Source organism: Cibotium barometz, chromosome 44 (genome assembly GCF_041138505.1).
Source record: "Cibotium barometz isolate CiBa-2024 chromosome 44, ASM4113850v1, whole genome shotgun sequence".
Taxonomy (NCBI): Eukaryota; Viridiplantae; Streptophyta; class Polypodiopsida; order Cyatheales; family Cibotiaceae; genus Cibotium; species Cibotium barometz.
In genome coordinates, this window is record NC_141089.1 from 25,252,769 (window position 1) to 25,273,038 (window position 20,270).

Genomic DNA, 20,270 nt, shown 5'->3' on the forward strand with positions numbered 1-20,270 from the left:
CGAGAAGCGCTACTTCCGCTGCTGCCAGTACCCCGAATCCGTTGCTCGGTGGGAACAGGGATCTTACAGTTGGTATCAAAGCATTTGGTTAATAAAGATCAATTGAGAAGACAAATATGTCAAAAATTTATTAAGAAACACAAAAAGGTTATAATTGTGTGATATAATTCATACAATTTGATATTCAAACTGAAATTCATAATTTGGTAATTGGTTCTCGAGATGGAAGTACCACAATTATATAGAATCCCTGACTTGCTTGAGGCCTAGACATGATAGTATTTACCTTATAATTCCAAGGGCCGTGACTACCCGTATATACCGAGAGTATACTGCAGCTCTTTACTGACAGTATATACGAGTAAATCTAAGACTTGAAATTATAAGCGTTAATGCTATCTAGATGATGATTTCGAATGTGATTGATATGATTTTTAATTTTGTTTGAGAATGAATGAATTGATTTGGATTCTGATTGAAAATGCTGATTGAAAAATGTTGATTTTTAAAAATTAGTTGAAATATAATGAAACCACAATGAGGGGGAATGGGACGAGTCCCTGTGATGATATTCATAACTAGAATGATGATAACGAATTCAGCAAATCACTATGAGATTAGTGGGTTGTGCTGTCAGATTGCTACTGTTAATACTTGACCGGTAGATCAAGTTAAGGGATGTCAAATTGAGAACTTGCTTGACTGAAATTTCCGTGTGGAGGAATGTTCCGAAGGAAACTTTTCGGTCTAATGGACCATTATCATGTTAAAGATATGAATGATATAATCTGAATGAATTGTTATTTAATGATGAGTTCTATATAAGGGATATTTATCCCAGTGTTCTGTTGGGTTGACCAGAATATAAGCAACCCCAGAATAAAAATTGGATCTTAACACTAGTTCTGTAATTGGACACTTAAGTGTCCTGAGACACTAAAGTGTCCTAAAAAGTTCTTGAATTTTTGTGGGCAATCTATTAAGAGTTTTGAAATGCTTAACATCCACAGATGTTCCTCAAGACCCAAAAAATCCTTGAGATTTTTCAAATTGCACTTTTCTTAGCTTTTGCAAGGTAATATTTTAATTTTCTTAGACACATGCTGATAAAATGCATGATTTTTGCTGTTTTCAAAAAATAGTAGTAATTTGGACATAACTTTTAGAAGGGACATAGTTTGATCATGAAACTTGGCTTGATGGAAAGCCCATGATGTAAACTAAATCCTGGAATCATCAAATGACAATTATTGGATAAATTTTTGACTCGCTAATATTGAAATGACGTTTTTTATACAGGTGGAGCATGAATTTTTCTCCTTCCATATGCAAGCTAATAATGTAAAACTTGAGGTGCACCCATGTTATATAGGGTAAATACTACTTTGTTTTGAATTTTCCAAAACTTTATAGCCACTTTTTGGGCCTCTTCTCATACATGGCCTTTTGCGCAACCTGTTTTTAATACATAAAATATCTAATTATGAGCCTAATTTTGATTTTCATCAAAGGGGAAAGCTGTGTAAGTGCATTATTTATTATAACTATACATGTAGACTACTTGTGCAAGCATAGTTATGATTAGTTTTTAATAAAAGATGATCAAATTTTGCATTTCTATTTTTTACAGTTTTTTTAGAACTAGGCGATAAGAACCTACTTAAGTGGAGGCTAAGTTAGTGTCATACACATCAAATTATGACTTATTTATCTCATCTCAAGCATGAAAACCAATAATCAACATTCTCATTAATAGGGCTACATTATTTTTTAGTGGCGTGATTGAGTTTTGATAATACGCGTTACTTTTGCTGATTTTATGCAACTTTTTTGGAAAAAATTCTAGGAAAGGAAAATGATTTTTTTGGTGAACTTCTACCTCCTTGGACTGATGTATGCTATCAAAATATATTGGAAAAAATGCTATTGATATCATTGGATTTTTTTTTGAGAGAATGATGCTTGCATATTTGGAAAAATCTTGAAAAATGTTCATTTTCAAGACATATGCTACTTTGTTGCTTATGTACTTCCAAATAAAAAGGCATTTTATATGTTTAGCATTTTTTACATAAGCATAGGGTTATGTTCTACATGCCCAATGAAGCATTTTGTTTTTTAAATCCTGCATTAGGAGTTTGATTTTTTTCGCAAACCCCGAAAAAAGGACACTTAAGTGTCCTGTTTTGGTACCAAACTAGTGTTAAGAATAAGAGCTGTCCTCTACCTTGCAAGATGAGGACATCTCGCACTTTTTAAGTGGGGTAGGATGTAAGATTCCTTCCCAGCCTTCGAGGTATATAGGAGTAAGAATCTCCCTTTCGGATCTTATAATTATTCCCTCTCTAAAATAAAAGAAAGTTTCTGTTTAAAAAAGGAATACCCTTTTCCTAAAATACTTCTCAGGAGTCACGCCTATTTTAAGGATTCAGAACAATGAGTTTAGAAGTGAAAATCGGTGTTTTGGATACCAAGGTTTTGGTTTTCATTCGAGTACGGCCCAAAAGAAGTTCTTTATCTCTTGGGGAGTATAAGAAGTTATCCCCCAGATATTGTGATCCTTATATCTGAATTCAATGAAAGTAGGTGACTTAGCCTACAAGTTTCTTTTATCTCCTCATCTCAAAATTGTAAGATCCCTGTTCCCACCGAGCAACGGATTCGGGGTACTGGCAGCGGAAGTAGCACTTCTCGCGCGGGACAGGGGTCCCACACTCGGGGCCTCGCCCACGGATATCCGGATAAGAGACTAATCCGTCGGTTGTTCCAAAACCGAACCCGAAAAAACTTCCTTTACCGAAAAGCACGGGCGATTCCACCAGGATAACTTTTTACTCTAACGTAGTCAAGATCATTTCTGATCGAGATGATCCGATTACATCTATAAGATACTTAATCAGTTCAAGGAAGAAACTTGCACTTGGATCATTGGGATCAACGCTTTTTTCCCCATTCAAGAGGCACAGCCGTTGATTCCTATCCATAGAACAGTTTCTGTCCGGGATTTATTATTTTTTTTTTCTATCGTAAAAACAAAAGTTTGAGTCTCGATTTACGGATCCATCAGTCCAGCCTAACCCCATCCAATCCCATGGGTTAGCCAACCGCCCAACCACTGTAGTGATGGGATCCAATTAAAAATTTGGTTAGGTTTTGTCCCGGGTACCAAGGAAAAGAGTTCCAAGGCCCCCTAGCCGGATGTTCATGCAAAATAAAACTAGTCACACCACTCACACACCCAATATGAAATTGCCTTTTTCAACCAGATTCAACCAGTTTAAAACAATCCTTTAATAAAACCATAGTATCATTGATCACCATCTTCCAATTTATCCAATTGATTCTTAATTTCCCATCATTCCTTCATCAGAGTATCTATGGCATCATTGGCAACTAGAACGCTCAGGAGCCGTTTCGATAGTTCCTAGCCCATAATACTTGGTAATATAATCACTTAACAAGATGGACTCTCGTTGAAGATCAGCAAGATCAACCAACAGATCCATATAAGGAGCCATGGACTCATCCATTGAAGACCAGCAAGGTCAATCAACCAGATCCATGCTCGATTTCAGAAAACAACTCCAACTCTGTTCCAATATCTTCCTCGACGCACGCGTGGGTATCCTAGGCAACCCAGAGCCCGAGCACCGTATGGTCAGCACCCTCTAGGATCCTTCGCAGGTAACCTAGCGCTTCACGCATAGGCCGCTTCCTTGGCCCCTCATCCACCGTACCGGAAGCTCACCATTTTAATCGCACCGAGGCTGGTCAAGACCTCGGCCGACCTTGCTACGCGAGACGTCCTTCATTGACTCCCCGTCAGCAGTTGCAACTTTACCATCACGACTTTAATCACAAGACGGTCAAAATGCTCCCCCCAGCATTCTTGACATAAAACAATCATTTACAAACAGCATTTACAAACAGTATTTACAAACAATTTACAACACAATTGTTGCTTGCAAATGAAGATCAATACCAGGATGCAACAAAAACGATACTTAGGGCTCTTGAAAAGAGTTCTACTTTGTAGATGAATGTGGGAGAGGGTTTGATAATAATCCCACATGGGGACTTATGGGAGTCCTAGAATTTTTGTATAAAAGGTGGCTCATTTGAGAGCTTTACACACTTTGGGCTTAGTTCATGCAAGAGCTCCTTTGAGAGACCTACTCTCCCTCTTCTCCATAGAGGTGAAGACTCTTCTCTCACCCCATCTACATCATTGTATGAGGTAAATCTCTTCATTGAATCATTAGCAATGTCATGAGTCTTTCTCATCCTCTTCTCTAATCATTTTACTCTTATGCATGCTTTTAGTATTTCATTTTTGAGTACATGGATTGATTTGAAGCTTTCATGGAAGCTTGATGCTTGAATGTATGCATGCTTGTAGGAAGATAGGAGTGGAGTGAGGTCTTTCTCTTTGCTTGAGTGCATAGTGATTGTATTCCTCTTGCTTGTATTTGTGAATGAATGGGTGTGTAGGAATGAGGACAAGTTGAGCTTGTGTGTATGCTTAGTCTAGTGTCAAGTGATGGTAGCCATGAGCATTCTCTCCTTTTGTGGATAAGCTCTTGTGCACCGGTACGGGTCGAATCCCTAGCTCCGAAAGGGATGCAAATCCCATTGGAGTGAGCTTAGTGTGGATCGTACTCCTCTTACTACAAGAGAGAGAGTTTTCCGTCTCTCCATTGGCGCCGCTGCCGGGGAGAAGACTCAAATCCGGTTGAGAGTGTGTGGAAACCACCACTATTTCCTCTTTTGGTTGCAAAACCATTGAGTGATTAGGTTAAGTTCGGGTGTGTGATCCCGGTGTGAGTGGATAAGGTTAACCATTGAGCGGTTGAGGTTTCTCCCGCATTGTTTTTTTTATGTTTCATTGCTTTTATGTTTTTTTCAAGTACCATTCATTATGCTTACCTTCATTGTTTTTTGTCATTTCATTCTTTCATGCTCTTCGTTAACACGTGATTAGTAAAAAAAGAAAAAAGAAAAGAGGTGCGTTGCTAAGCTCTTCCATAGCTTATGCAAGCCCCATAGACTCCCAAGCAAGAAGTCCGCTTAAGGATGAGAGGGGAGAGGGAAAGAGAAGTGAGATAGGAAGTGTTGGAGGCGACCTTTCTTTTGATGTTTTGTCGTGTTGTTATCGTGGGGGGAGGCATCTCCATAATTACAGCAAAGAAAAAATAAATAGATATATATATATATATCTATTTATACCCATATATATACATTGGGGAGGCTTCTGCAGCAAAGAAAATATATATATATATATATATATTTTACATTGGAAAGGCCGTGGGGGTTCGAAGGACAGTTAGAAGACGGTTTTTTTTTTTTAAAAACAAAAAAACAAAAACAAAAAAAACATTTATATTTATATATATAATCGTTTTTTTTAACGAGTGGTGCAGGCTGCTGGGCGGCGTTGGCATAGGAGAGGCAGCTGCGTAGCAAAGAAAACTATATATATATATATATATATATATAGTTTCGCTAAGGTTTTAGTGGAGGTGGCCGGCGTCGATGGCGTAGGCGGGAAGAAGCAACTGGAGAGGTGGCTGCGTGGCTGGCGAGAGGCTGCAGGCGAGAGGCTGCAGGCGAGAGGCAGGCGAGAGCTGCTGAACATAGCAGCTGTAGGAGAAGAGCGGCTGGCTGCAGAAGGAAGCTTGCAAGGTGGTGAAGCGGCTGCAGCAGCTAAGGGCTGGTTCGGGGCTGTGAAGTTGGTGCAAGCAGGCGGGGGCTGTGAAGTTGGTGCAAGCAGGCGGGGGCCAGAGGCCGGCAGAGGATGTGGTGAAGCGTTGCTGGTGGTGAAGTGGCCGGCGTGGAGGCAACCGACTGCTGGCTGGCAAGGAGGCGAAGCAAGCGCTGACTGGCTGTATAGGCGGTTACACGGTGCTGAGGCGACTGCTGGCAGCTGCTCTGCAGGCGAATCTGAGGGAGGGCGAAGGCGGCATTGCTCAGACGGGCACTCGCGCAGAGCGGAGAAGGTGCTGTAAAGCGGCCGCAAGAAGGCAGAGCGGAGAAGGTGCTGTAAAGCGGCCGCAAGAAGGCAGGGCGGGGAGAGCTTGAAAGAGAAGGTTGCTGCAGCAGCTGTAGAGTAGCTGGCAGACAGCAGCGAGAAGGCGAAAATAGAAGGAAGACAGCAGAGCAGCAAAGGAAAGCAGCGTCGAATCCGGGAGCGTGCGGCGAGCGGCGAACGGCGCGAAGGTTAGTGGACTTTTCATTTTTTATTATTATTATTTATTATTATTATTATTATTTTTATTAATCTTTATTAATTTTTAGTTTAAGGAGAAAAAAAGAAAAGAAAAAAGAAAGAAAAAAAAATTTTAAATTTGGAAAGAAAAGAGATTAAAAAAGAAAAGAAAAAAAAAATAGTGGAAAATCTTTAAATATATATATATATATATAGAGAGAGAGAGAGAAGAAAGAAAGAAAAAAAATTTAAAAAAAATTTAAAAAAATTAAAATAAAAAAATCCTTTTTATTTTTTTTAGGAGTCCATATTGTGTGCATATTTTTTATTTTTTCATTTCTGTATTTTTTAGCATATTTAGTGTAATTTGCATTGTTTTAAATTTTTGTAATATATTAAAAAAAAAACAACAAAACAAAAGAAAAGAAAAAAAAAACAAAAAGAAAAAAGAAGAAAAAACAATTTTTATTTTGAAATCATTGTTCATCATTTAAATTTTTGCATAATTAAAGTAGTTTGCATTTTAGAATTTTTTGTAATTATTGCATAATTAGTAGATTTATATTTTTTTTGTAATTAGGCAACGAAATTTAGTAGTTTAAAAACAAAACAAAACAAAAAGAAAAAAGAAAAAGAAGAAAAAATAATTTTTGGAATCCATTGTAAATTATTTAAATTTCTGTACAAAATTTTGCATAATTTAAGGTAGCCTGCATTTTTTATTTTTATTGCATGCATAATTAGTAGATTTATAAATTTATATTTGGCACGAAATTTATTCATTTTATCAAAAAAAAAAAAAACAAACAAACAAACAAACAAACAAACAATCCAAAGAAATTTTTTTGATTTTTTAGGAGTCTATTATTTTTTTGCATATTCTGTAGTTCTTTATTTTGCATAATTAGTGTAACCTGCATTTTTTTCATTTTTGTAACTTTGTGCATAATTAGTATTTTTTAGGGTATTTCATAATTTTGTGTAAATTAAAAAAAAAGGGAGTAAAAATAAAAAAAAAATCATAAAATCATTTAAAAAAAAACAATAAAAAAAATAAAAAAAATAGGTTAGATAAGTACACCATACATTTTCTTTTTTTTGTCTTTAGTGGTTAGGTAGGGTAAAAAATATATATATATACAAATATATATATATTTTTATCAAAACCAAAAAAAAAAACAAAACAAAACACAAAAACCAAAACAAAATTTGACCTTATGCACTTACGGTCAGGACGTCTGATAGATTCTGCCATAGGGCCTAGGGCACCTTCTCGAGTACCTACGCAAGAAAGTGGGACCCAATCAGTAGGAAATTTGGCAGATATTGCTGAAACCCTTTCTGAATCCCAATCCGATACCCTTTCCTCCAGAACAAATAGTTCATTGTCCATGGACAATCTAGGGCCATCAACTAGTCATCCCGTAGTCCAAAATAGGACACCCACACGATCCTTTAATCCATTTGAGGCTGACACCATGGGGTTAACATTCAATGTGCGACTCCAATATGTCTACACAAATGCTCAAGGAGCTGAGATCTTTAGGGACCCACAACAAAGGTACCTTGTTAAGATCGCCGACATATTCTCAGAACTTGATAGAGCACCTCTAGTCAATGACCAGGGTAACATGTACATGGGTGGAGATGGTGTTCGCTACGAAGTCACCTACCATCCAGAAAAGGTAGACAAATTAGGGGAGCTCTCTAAAACCGAGTTCTTAGATTTATCAGAACTTTCCAGAGCAAGGGAGTCTAGAGATGACTGGCTCATCGAGCCGGACATGCCTGGACCATCCAATGCCCAATCCTCAAAGCCATCCATAGATGATTTACTTCTTGTAGATCTAAATTTGGAAAGGGATAGGAAAGGCAAGTGTAAAATGGATCAGGGGGCTGAAAGCCAATGGGAGTTTGTACGACAAATTCCTGTGACAAAGGTTTTACAGGATGACCAACTTCAAGAGGTCTATAAGGATTCGTTAGAGGGATATTATGCCACAACTAAATCGCCAGAGCTGGATCTTCCTCTAGCTTATGTAGTGGTAGTTGAGAAGTGTGCAGGACACATGCACAGAATAGTTGATAAATGGTCAAATGAATACCGAACGTTAGATTGGAAAGAGATTAGGGAACTCACGTGGAAAGGACAACCTTTATTTATGGAAGTGTTCTCAACACGTACAGCCAAACCAGGAGAGACAGCCTTTCTTGGAGAAACTGTTGCTCCTCCCCTACGAGAGTTCACTAGAGAGGGACCTTCAACATCTAAGTGGACCACTGCTAGTAGCCCAACTCTAGCACCACGATATCGTCCTACACCAAATGTGCGACCACAGGTCACACCACCACAACAACATCTTTCCCACTATGACAATCGGATGAGAGGGGAGCCAACTCGGCCTCCTATAAGTGCACCTCCTGAAATGAGGGTGACAAGATCTTTAGAGGGGTTTGGTGAGGCTGGTAATAGGGCACCCACACCAATTTTGGAAACATGTGGACCATCTTTCCAAAGAGAGGAACAATTCCCACTAAGGGTAAGAGGCCGTAGACCCTACGATGAGTATTCACGACAAGTAAGGCCATCAACTCTTCAGAAACTGGTAAAGAAATATGAAGGGTCGGGAGATCCATACGACCATGTAGCAGCTTTTAGGCAAGCAGTTCGAGCTGAGCAAGTTGCTGATAAGCATACTCAAATAGAAGGGTTTGGACTCACTCTTGAAGGAAAGGCCCTTGCTTGGTTTCAGGCATTAGAAGCTTCTGACAAAACTTCTTTACGAGTTTTGGAAGAGAGATTCATTGCTGCTTTTTCCTTGATGGGAATTCAACATGACACAGTAGCGCATATCTACTCTTTCAAGCAAGGTGAGAACGAGAGTGTTAGAGACTGTGTAAATAGAATGAAGCAATACATTAATCGATGCCCAGAAGATGAGAAGCCTGCCCAAAGTCGATTAATTTCTCTCTTCTTAAAAGGCCTCAAAAATTCGACACTGCATACACATCTCTATGCTAAGAAACATACAAGTTTTAATGAGTGTTGCCATGATGCTATGGATTTCACCGATAACTTCAAGTTCCAGGATGGTTCTGGCCCTGAGGTGAAACCTAGAAATCAATGGGGTGAAGATCAAAGTTCAGGGTCTAGCGCACTAGTAAATCCAGACCAAATAGCCAACCTAGTGCTAAGGAGATTAGGACAAACCTATCGTCCACCCATGCAGCCACAACAACAGCAGCAGAGAATGAGGAGTGTACTTCCTACAGGTCCTCATCTTTGTGGAGCATGTGGCGGTGACCATAAAACAGAGGACTGTAATACCTTTTCTCCTCTAGTCACAAACCAACCCACAAAGAAGTGGTGCCAAGCCTGTGCTTGGAACTTTACTCATACCACCCAGGATTGTACTCGCATTGCGAGAATGAGACAGGAACGTGAGCAGCCGAGGGGTGGAGTGGCTCCACAAATGTATCAACAATATACAAATTTTGAACGTAAGCCACCGATGACACAAGAACAAGCACGACCTGTTCTTGGTGCTCAACCTCCTGCTCCAGGGACTGCTCCTGTAAGGATTGTGGACTATGACAATCCAAATGTGTGTAGAGAATTGGTAAACCCAGGATATGTGGAGGAAGAATATGTATCATATTCATCCAAAGAAAATATCTTTGAAAGTCCCGCATACCCAAGCCCAGCACTGGAGACTCAACCAGGGGAACAAAACTCTTTAATGTTGCTAGGCGGCTACCAACCTAGGACTCCAGGCCCCTCAGGTCAATGGCAGCCAAGGAAAGTAGAGGCCAAACCAATGGGTCCCTGTTATGAGTGCGGAGAACCCCATTGGGCTCGTGATTGTCCACATCGCTCAAGGCAAGCATCTAGGTCCAATACAATAGTGCAACAGTTTCCACCAATAGAAAGATATTGTCTGGGGTGTTGTGTTGAACACTTCCGAAGGATTGTCTGTTGAAACCACATGAGGAAGGCAACTCCCAACCAAAGGTTTCACTTAACCTTGTAGGGGCAATTCCATCACCACCTTCATCTGAGAATGAGGATGTCGTGCCACTTAGAGTCATGACTCGATCACAGACACGAAACGCTGAAATACAAACTGATGAGACACCTCGAACTCGGGATGCAAAGACAAATCTAGTGGACAAGACCCTACAGTCCAGTAGAAAAAAGACCACTAGGAGAAAGAAGAACCGAAACAAGCAAACTAAAAGTACATCCACTAGTTCTCAGGAGACCTCTAAACAAACCATACGGGATAAAACTTTTACATCCCAGGAAGTGCGTGAGGAACATCAACCTCAACCTGAGCCTAGTGTTAAACCAGATAAGGCTAGTACGACTGAGGATAGTTCTGGGGGTTCTGTTTTTGTGGATAAAGTGAATGAGACTCTAGAGGCCATCATTGATGCTCATAGAAGTCGCATTGCAGCTTTATCTGAGCTACCCAAAAAGCTTCAAGAATACCCAAACCCTCGTGAGGAGAAGATCAATCTAGCTGTACATCAGCAACTCATTAGGGAAGCTCAGTCGATACTTGAGGGACCACCACCACCTATTCCTCGGGGCCCAACCTCTCTTAAGCCAACATTAGAAACTATACCGGAAGTGTCATCAAGTAGGGAAATGAAAAGTGAGTTCATTTCACAAGCTCAAAGCGAAAGATCGACACCAATTGACACTCCATTGAAAGAAGAAAGTCTACCATCACCTAGCCTTGTCTTCCCATGCAATGATGAAATTATTGATGCTAATGAGGACATGGCAAATGACATGTGGGCCGCAGTAAATGAGAAAATAAATGAGAACATGTCTTCTGTTAGTTCGCCTCCATTCTCTGAGGTGGATTTTACTAGAGACACGGAAAACAATTTTGGTCGCCCAAGCATCCAGGAGGAAGGTCAAACAATTGTTTCTCCTAGAAGTAAGAATACAATGAAAACCTTACCGTCCTATCTGGGAGAATATGAGAACTGTTCTCAAACCTTGAGGATACCCTCCATGCATAAAAGGTTGACTAAGGAGAAAGATATGAGTATGGTGCAAGCTATTTTGTCTGCACCAGTGGCTTGTAACTTACCTTTGCACGAGTTGATAAAGCTTAAACCTGAGTTGTGGAATGATATTGCCACATGTTTGTCAGAGCAGGTATTGCTACAAAAGGGTCCCCATGAGTGTACAATACACCCTGAGACAAAGCATGTAATGCCAGTTCCTATCAACAAAGTTGGAAAATTTTGTGAAGACGATCAGGGAAATGCTACCCTCCCATTGGAAGTGCGAAAAGTATCTTCAACTGCAATACTTGATAGTGGCGCAGGAGTGGGCATTGTGACAAAGTCCATTTGGGAAAAATGGGGCAAACCAGCTATTAGGAGTACCAGGATGCGTTTGCAGCTAGCAGATGGAAGCTTAGAACATCTCCTTGGGCTGCTCGAGAACATATTGGTCACCACATGTGGGATTGAATATGAGCATACCTTTGCAGTGGTGGATTTTGGAAAGCATCCAAACTATGAAGTGATATTGGGTAGACCATTCATGCGACAATTTCAAATGATTCAAGATTGGGGATACAATTACTTGTACCTCCGACATGATTCTGTCATCACAAGGGTCAACCTAAGGAATCACTCATATCGTGATGTAACAAGGTCTCCAATAGATGAGTTTGATTCTGCTTCATCTGAGGGCTCAAGAGTTACATTGTCAGATGGGCGAGAAGATCTATGGATGTGTGGAGCCTCCTGTAGGGATTTCAACACTGAGAGACTTAAGGGTAATCGAAGTGTATCTGACGAGGCATACATTCCACAACCCTTCCCTGAGCATTTAATTGATCCATTAGAATGGAGTCATGTCCTTGCAACATTATCGACATGTGCTTTACCAAAGCCAATTCAATTCTGTGACTCTGATGGATATGATATTATTCCTATAAGAATGGTACAAACACGTGCCCGTCTAGATGATTTGTACTATAGGGATACATCCACAACAGCTATGCATGTCGAGGAAGTCTCAGTAGAGGACTTGACACTCGAATCGGCTAATGATGCTGATAAGGAGGATGGCTGGGACTCTGATTTTGATAATGAAGATACAATCCCTGAGGAAGAGTTAGGAAAGGCCCGCCTACTCTTGAGAGGAAGGGAGATTCAGGTAGAAATCCCTCGAAGCTGACCTAAACGTAAATGTTGTAAGAGCCATAAGAGAATCAGTAGACAAGATGAGCGGGAACAACGAGAGAGACTACAAAAAGAAAAGGAGGAGTCTAAGAGTGAAAACTCTCGACCACCACCTCACTTCTCAGGAAAGAACGGATATCTATACTATGTCCAAGCACAAGATAGTATCAAAGACCAAGTCAAACGATCAGAGGGATTCCAAGCAAGAGAAAAGCTAACAATTGTTAGCAAAAATCGTAAAAGAACGAAGAAACAAAAACCAAAACTCAAGTCTAACACCGATTCAAAAAAGAGTGTGGGAAGTGCAAAGATAACGGTTAAAAATCCGATGCATGATGGCAAAGGAGAACTCAAAACCGCATGGTCTTCCATGAGCGGAGACTCAAGTGAACAAGAACAAGGTCTAAATGTTCCTCCCAATTTCACATAGTACACTCTTCAAGATCGGAAGATTGTTCTTCAACAGCCCATGCGACAAAAACCAAGCATGCCAGGGATTTCATACGATGGTCCTGAAGATGCAAAAAAGGTTGATATTGCTAAGCCAGGAGAAGAACCTCGCTATGTGTGGATTGCCACAGACTTGTCCTTAGATGAGAAGAAGTTATTAATACAAACCATAAAGGAGTATCGTGATGTTTTTGCTTGGAGTTATAAAGACCTCAAAGGAGTTGATCCAAGCATATGTCAACATACAATACCATTGCGAGAGGATGAAAAACCCTCCAAGCAACGTCCTTATACTTACAATGAAAACTTTGCACGGAAGATAAAGGAAGAAATAGACAAGCTCTTAGAGGCAGAATTTATCTATGAAATTGAACACACTGAATGGGTCTCCCCTATTGTAGTGGTGCCCAAGAAAAATGGAAAACTTCGAGTATGTGTCAACCTCAAGAAGGTAAATGCAGCTACTGTGCGTGATCATTACCCACTTCCAATCACGGATCATGTTCTGGAACGAGTTGCAGGGAAAAAGGCATATAGTTTTTTGGATGGATTCTCCGGGTACAATCAAGTGTCAATTGATCCAAAGGATCAACACAAGACAGCCTTTGCTACTGAGGATGGCATCTTTGCTTATCGTGTTATGCCATTTGGTCTAACAAATGCACCAGCAACTTTTCAGCGGTTAATGAGTCATGTATTCAAGGAGTACCTTCGACAATTTCTTGAGATTTTCATGGATGATTTATGTGTTCACTCACAAGAGCGTGATGATCATATAGAACACCTGAGACTTGTGTTTCAAAAGTGTCAACTTTATCGTATATGCTTGAATCCTGACAAGTGCAAATTCATGGTAAGACAAGGAAAAATTTTGGGCCATATTGTTTCTCGCAACGGGATTTCAACAGATATGGATAAAATTGATGTCATTGTCTCATTACCTCGGCCTGTCAACCTTAAAGGGGTACAAACATTCATGGGACATTGTGGCTATTACCGTAGATTCATCTACATGTATGCTGTCCTAGCCAGACCGTTATATGCTCTTCTTGTAAAGTTTAATTGGACTGATGAGTGTGAGGAATCCTTTGAAAAGTTGAAGCAAGCATTAGTGACTGCACCCATTTTACGGGCACCAGATTGGAACCAAATCTTTCATGTCCATATTGATGCTTCCAACTTTGCAATTGGATGTATTTTGGCTCAATCGGGAGAACACAATAAGGATTTCCCAATCTCATATGCTAGTCGACAGTTGAACAATGCTGAGAGGAATTACACCACAACAGAAAGAGAAGGATTGTCCATGATATATGCAGTAAAAAAGTTTCGCCATTACCTTTTGGCAAACAAGTTCATATTTTTTGTGGACCATCAAGCATTGCTATATTTGGTGAATAAACCTTGTGCAACTGGAAGAATTGTGAGGTGGTTTATCATCCTTCTTGAATTTGATTTTGAAGTTGCAGTTCGGAAAGGAACAACTCATCTAAGGGCAGATCACTTGTCTCGAATCACCTCTGGAGAAGCTCCTGTGGGTGTGGATGATGATATGTTAGATTCAACACTTTTCCTTGTAGAGACAGCCCCTAGATGGTCTGAATCCATTTTAGAAATTTTGACAAGTGGGCAAATACAACTAGCGGGTCCTAATGTGGACCTATGGCGACCATTCAAGCTAATCTCAGGGAGATTATATCGTCAGGGTAATGATGGAGTGTTGAGGCTTATACCTAACCCCGACCAATATGAGGAGATCTTGGAATGGGCCCATGCAGGTATTGATGGAATCCATGCATCAGCTACCACTTGTGTGCGACGTATATCTCAGGATGGGCAATGGTGGCCTACCATGCATGCAGATGCTGAGACATTTGTTCGTAACTGTGCTTCATGTAAAATTCAGAAGCCAATTCCTAATGTCACATTATTCCAAATTTCAACTACACCAAGTTGGAGTAAGTATATTGTGGACTATCTACAGCATGGTCATTTGGATCCAAAAATTCCTAAACATCGAAAGCATGCTATTAAAATTGAAGCGGCAAACTATATGCTGATAGAAGGCCAACTCTACAAGAGAGGAAAGGATGGCAATTTACGCATGTGTGTATGTGAAGCTGACTATCTGAAAATCTTAACTCATGCACATGCAGGTGTTGGGGGTGGACACTTTTCTGGCAATACCACAGCAAAGTTGATTAGGTGGTCTGGGCTTTGGTGGCCAACCTTACAAATGGATGCCGAAGAATATGTGAAACGTTGTGACGACTGTCAAAGGAACAAACCTCCTATCACAAAGGACAATATGCCATTGCGGCCTATGTTAAGCACACGTGCTTTTGCAAAATGGGGTATTGATTTTGTCGGTCCCATTAAACCTCCAGCTCGTAACACGCATGCAGAATATATTATAGTCGCAACCGACTATTTGACCAAATGGGTAGAAGCAAAGGCAACAGTCAAAAATGATGCCAGAACCACGGCCAAGTTCTTGTATGAGTACGTGTTTACACGCTATGGCTTACCTATTGAGATCGTTAGTGATCAAGGTGTACACTTTGTAAATGAAGTCATAGAATTTTTGCTTCAAGAATTTATGGTAATTCACAAGCGTTCTGCACCCTATCATCCCCAGACCAATGGACAAGCCGAGAGTACTAACAAGATTCTCTGCACAGCACTCACAAAGATTGTTGAGGGACATAGGACTGACTGGGAGCAAAAGTTGCACTCAGTTCTCTGGGCATATAGGACAGCCTATAAAACATCTGTGGGCACAACCCCATTTGAACTTGCTTTTGGGTTAGATGCAATTCTTCCCATTGAATTTCTTGTACCTACTCTACGAGTAGCTAAACAACTGGATTGGACTGGTCATGAGCTTTCACAACGTGTTGACGAATTGGAAAAGCTTGATGAGACCCGCTTATTGGCGGTAATGGGGATGTATGCTGAGAAGAGGAGACAAAAGCAATGGTATGATAGAAATGTAACAACTGGCCGATTCAAAAAAGGAGACCTGGTGCTCTTATACACACTTAAGAAGCATAAGAGAAAGCTCAAGAAACGTGGCCTAGGACCGTTTGTGATTAATGAGCTTACTCCAAGTGGTGCGGTGCGTCTGGAGACACTAGAAGGTGAGCAAATGCCTAACTTCATTAATGGAAGTCGTCTCAAGAAATACAATGAACCATTAACTGAAGCCATGCTTCAACAGATGCATGCTGCACAAACACGAAAAGAAGCACTTGACCTACTTAAACGTCAGGCTCAAGAGGAGGCTAAAGTTAGAGTTGCAAAAGCCAAGGAGCGTCGCAAAGCTTCTGTGTTGGCCATACAGTTGGCTACTGATGAGCCATATGTCGATCCATTCAATATTCAAGTATGCCTTCATCTTCATGAGACTACCTACTTTGTCTCTGCCTTAATTGACTCTGGTGCAGACTATAATGTTCTATCGTTTGAAACATGGATAGCCTTGGGTCAACCCACACTTGTACACACTCCTGTGGACCTACGAAGCTTCTCAGGTGAAGATAACCCTATAGAGGGAAAATGCGTCATTATGATGTCCATTCAGGATCACCAGATGTCAGTGCCCTTTTATGTGGCACGTAAGTCCAAGGCGGTAGTAGAGGTTGTTCTCGGTAGATCGTGGTTAAGTGCGACCAATTGCTCATTGGATTGGAAGAATAGACAATACAAGTTGCAAATTGATTCTGATTGCATCTTGGGATCTGCTACACCACGTGCTTTATCGTGTCCAAAAGGTAATGTTTCTACCTTACCCAACCCACAATCAAAATCTGCTCTTGAAGCTCCAAAACAAATGATGTGGATAATTGATGAGTACTCAAGTGAGGGCCATGGCTGGCATGTTCCAACTACTCTAGTTGCTGCTCAAAGAAGGCCAGGCAAGAAGGATTCATCAATGTGGCTACCCAAAGATGCGTACAAACTTGTACCATCTATTCCAGTTGCTAAGCCTCTTAAGAAGCACATCATTTCCAAACCTAAATCTCGGATTGTTACTCGCTGGGTCCCAAAACAAGTTCTTAAAGCACAAGGTTATTATGAGGGTGCAACCGCAATTTGGCTTCCAAAATGCCATGCTGAGCAAAAGGTAAAAGAGTGTTTCAGAAAGGTTCCGAGAGTCACCCCTGATTGGCCATATCAGTGGGTGCAAAAGAAATCAACACAAATTCCCCAAGAAAGGAAAGGTGGCTGTGATAGCACCTACAAATCTACTTGTGTTGATCTTCCTAAAACATGTATTGAAACAACTGTTGCCCCTATTTCTCCTTGTTTCACAATTCAACCAACAACTGGTGTACCTACGACAAGTCCAAATGAGTCTTATTTGAGCATAGATTCTGGTACTTCAATGCCTAAATCCTCTTATCTTGCTCAAATTCCAAGACAATTGCTAAAGTCTCCACCTCTTAAAAAGGATATACCAAAAGCTAAAGATAAGGCATTAACGCTACAATTAAGGCTCTTTGGTAAAACAATGTTTGAATAATGTAGTTCCTTATGCCTTTAGGAGATGTGTTCTTTTTGATAATCTTGTTTTTGATTGGAATTGTCATGATGGATATGAGTGTTCTAAATTTCATTATTCTACGTCCAGATAACTCCTGATGGATATTTGGCGCGATACATGTCCACCATGCCTTGACCCCGATAGTACTCGACTTGATCATCGCGGGGGTTATAGTGCTCCTCCGTTTCAAACACATTCTAGGTATTTCTATGCTCCCTTAGGTGAAAATTGCTGTGGGCATCACTTTGTTACGTTATTCTATCAACAGCATCACCCATTTTCACATTGTCAAGAGTGTGCACGGCTAGTATTAAGTGAAGCTTCACATATTTGTTGGATATGCCGCTCTTACTTTAGACGATATGGCACGGCCTTAATGAAGCAAATTGTGGGAATTACTCTCCAACGCCATAATCTTCTTAATGTGAGAATACCAGAAAGGGGACCAAATCAACGAAGATTACCTGAGGAGGTACAAGCACAACAATGGAGGGATACGAGCTTAAATGACTTGCAACTACCAATCTTGCAAGCCCTCCTTCCCCAACCCTCCACATGTCAATATTGGATCAATATGAGTACCTACATTGCACAGTTCCAAAATCAAAACTGTCTGACTAACCTTCCCATAGAACCATTGCCATATTTCAGTGAGGAAGCACTCCTTCCTCTACCACCTTCTCCAGAGGCCGGTTTTTGTGAGGGGTTGTCTCTGCATCCGGAGGAAATTGATACCATCTTTCCAGCAGACGAGGACACGGACCCACCATCAGCGCAAGAGTAACTCATTGACTCCACAATAAGAACGACAAGCCAGGGCACTTTTCTCCCATTGGGTTTTTTCCCCTCGGCTATATTTGGTGATTGGCACCACTAACAAATTTTCTTCTTTTGTTTTTTCTTTTGTTTGTTAATAAAACTTTGTGCAGAGATCTCAGCTTAAGAAGAGCATCAGATACGCCCCTACAGTCCACCTATCGTGCACACAAATTAGGAAGGGGGGAGATATGCTATGCTTACAAAGATCAAGGAGGAGCAATCTGCACAAAATCAGCAATTAATCAAGGCAAACGAACAACATCAACAGGGCACTACAACAGGTGTATGCAAATCTTAATCTTTATTTCTTTATGTGCTCTTATCTTTCGAATATATGGTTTGCATGTACACAATATTGGCTAGTTTGAGTTTTGATTAGTAGTTAAAATGTGGTGAGTACATTCTAGAGTCTTAGAAAACTTAGTAAGAGATATTTCTATCCAAAGACAGTGTAGGATATATACCAAGGGAGTATGCCAAGTACTTATGTCTTCAAGGTATATTAGTTATCCCTAGTGGTAGTTATCTCTTAGATATGAGCTAGGTGCTACGAGTAATAAAAATTTATGAAAATATACCCTACAAAAATATATAGACAAGGTGAATTGCGACATGAAGTGTCTACCGCCATGCGAAGTGCTTGGTAGGACCTGGGGATGTCTCAGCACCTTGGAGCCGATGCCTTGGTTTCCATGGGGTGAACACTGATGTCTAGAAGCTTCAATAGAGGACCTTTGTGGAATCTATCGCCTTGATAGATGTTGGTAGGACTCGGGGGTACACTATGGGACCTCGAAACCGATGCCCTCATCTTCAAGGGGTACTCCTTAGGTCATAAAAGAAAGAAAAAGGGTCTGTCGCCCTTGAGATACTTAGCGGTCTTTAGATTCTCTTGGCGGAGGTCTCTTGGCCATTGCTCGGGTCTCATGGGGATAGAACCTTAATCTTTATCACCTTCTACACACATATCAAAAAAAACAAAAAAAACAAAAAAAAAACAAAAACAAAAACAACAAGAGAGAGCTCCAATCACCTTTGCTCATACTTAGGAGTAGGGTTGCCACTTAGGAGTAACTTACATACTGATAGGACATTGAGACTGCGGTCATAACCGGAGGTGTACAAAGACACTTGCCTTTGCATAGCATTATCTACTACCTAAGTCTCACTTTGACTAGTTTTTACTCACCTCTTTTAGTACTCATTAAAACTTTAATCAGCCTTGCACTTGTATGCTCACGTGTGTAATTATTATTGCTGATTTTGCTTTTCTTTTCTTTTTATCAATAAAGGACTTTACTCGTATCAATTGTTTTTGTTGCAGCTCTTGCTACTACCGCGCTCGAGGACGTGCGCAAAATAGGAAGGGGGGAGTGTTGCTTGCAAATGAAGATCAATACCAGGATGCAACAAAAACGATACTTAGGGCTCTTGAAAAGAGTTCTACTTTGTAGATGAATGTGGGAGAGGGTTTGATAATAATCCCACATGGGGACTTATGGGAGTCCTAGAATTTTTGTATAAAAGGTGGCTCATTTGAGAGCTTTACACACTTTGGGCTTAGTTCATGCAAGAGCTCCTTTGAGAGACCTACTCTCCCTCTTCTCCATAGAGGTGAAGACTCTTCTCTCACCCCATCTACATCATTGTATGAGGTAAATCTCTTCATTGAATCATTAGCAATGTCATGAGTCTTTCTCATCCTCTTCTCTAATCATTTTACTCTTATGCATGCTTTTAGTATTTCATTTTTGAGTACATGGATTGATTTGAAGCTTTCATGGAAGCTTGATGCTTGAATGTATGCATGCTTGTAGGAAGATAGGAGTGGAGTGAGGTCTTTCTCTTTGCTTGAGTGCATAGTGATTGTATTCCTCTTGCTTGTATTTGTGAATGAATGGGTGTGTAGGAATGAGGACAAGTTGAGCTTGTGTGTATGCTTAGTCTAGTGTCAAGTGATGGTAGCCATGAGCATTCTCTCCTTTTGTGGATAAGCTCTTGTGCACCGGTACGGGTCGAATCCCTAGCTCCGAAAGG

General features: G+C 40.5%; 1 protein-coding gene across 1 annotated transcript in view; it reads left to right on the forward strand.

Annotated features, from left to right (window-relative positions):
- Nucleotides 1-20,270, forward strand: part of LOC147613120 (uncharacterized) — a 73,695-nt gene that overhangs the window by 34,870 nt on the left and 18,555 nt on the right. The window contains exons 3-4 of the mRNA XM_086782754.1: nt 5,542-6,001; nt 6,100-6,216. Coding sequence (XP_086638880.1) covers nt 5,542-6,001; nt 6,100-6,216 — 577 coding nt within the window. The remainder of the gene's footprint in view (nt 1-5,541; nt 6,002-6,099; nt 6,217-20,270) is intronic.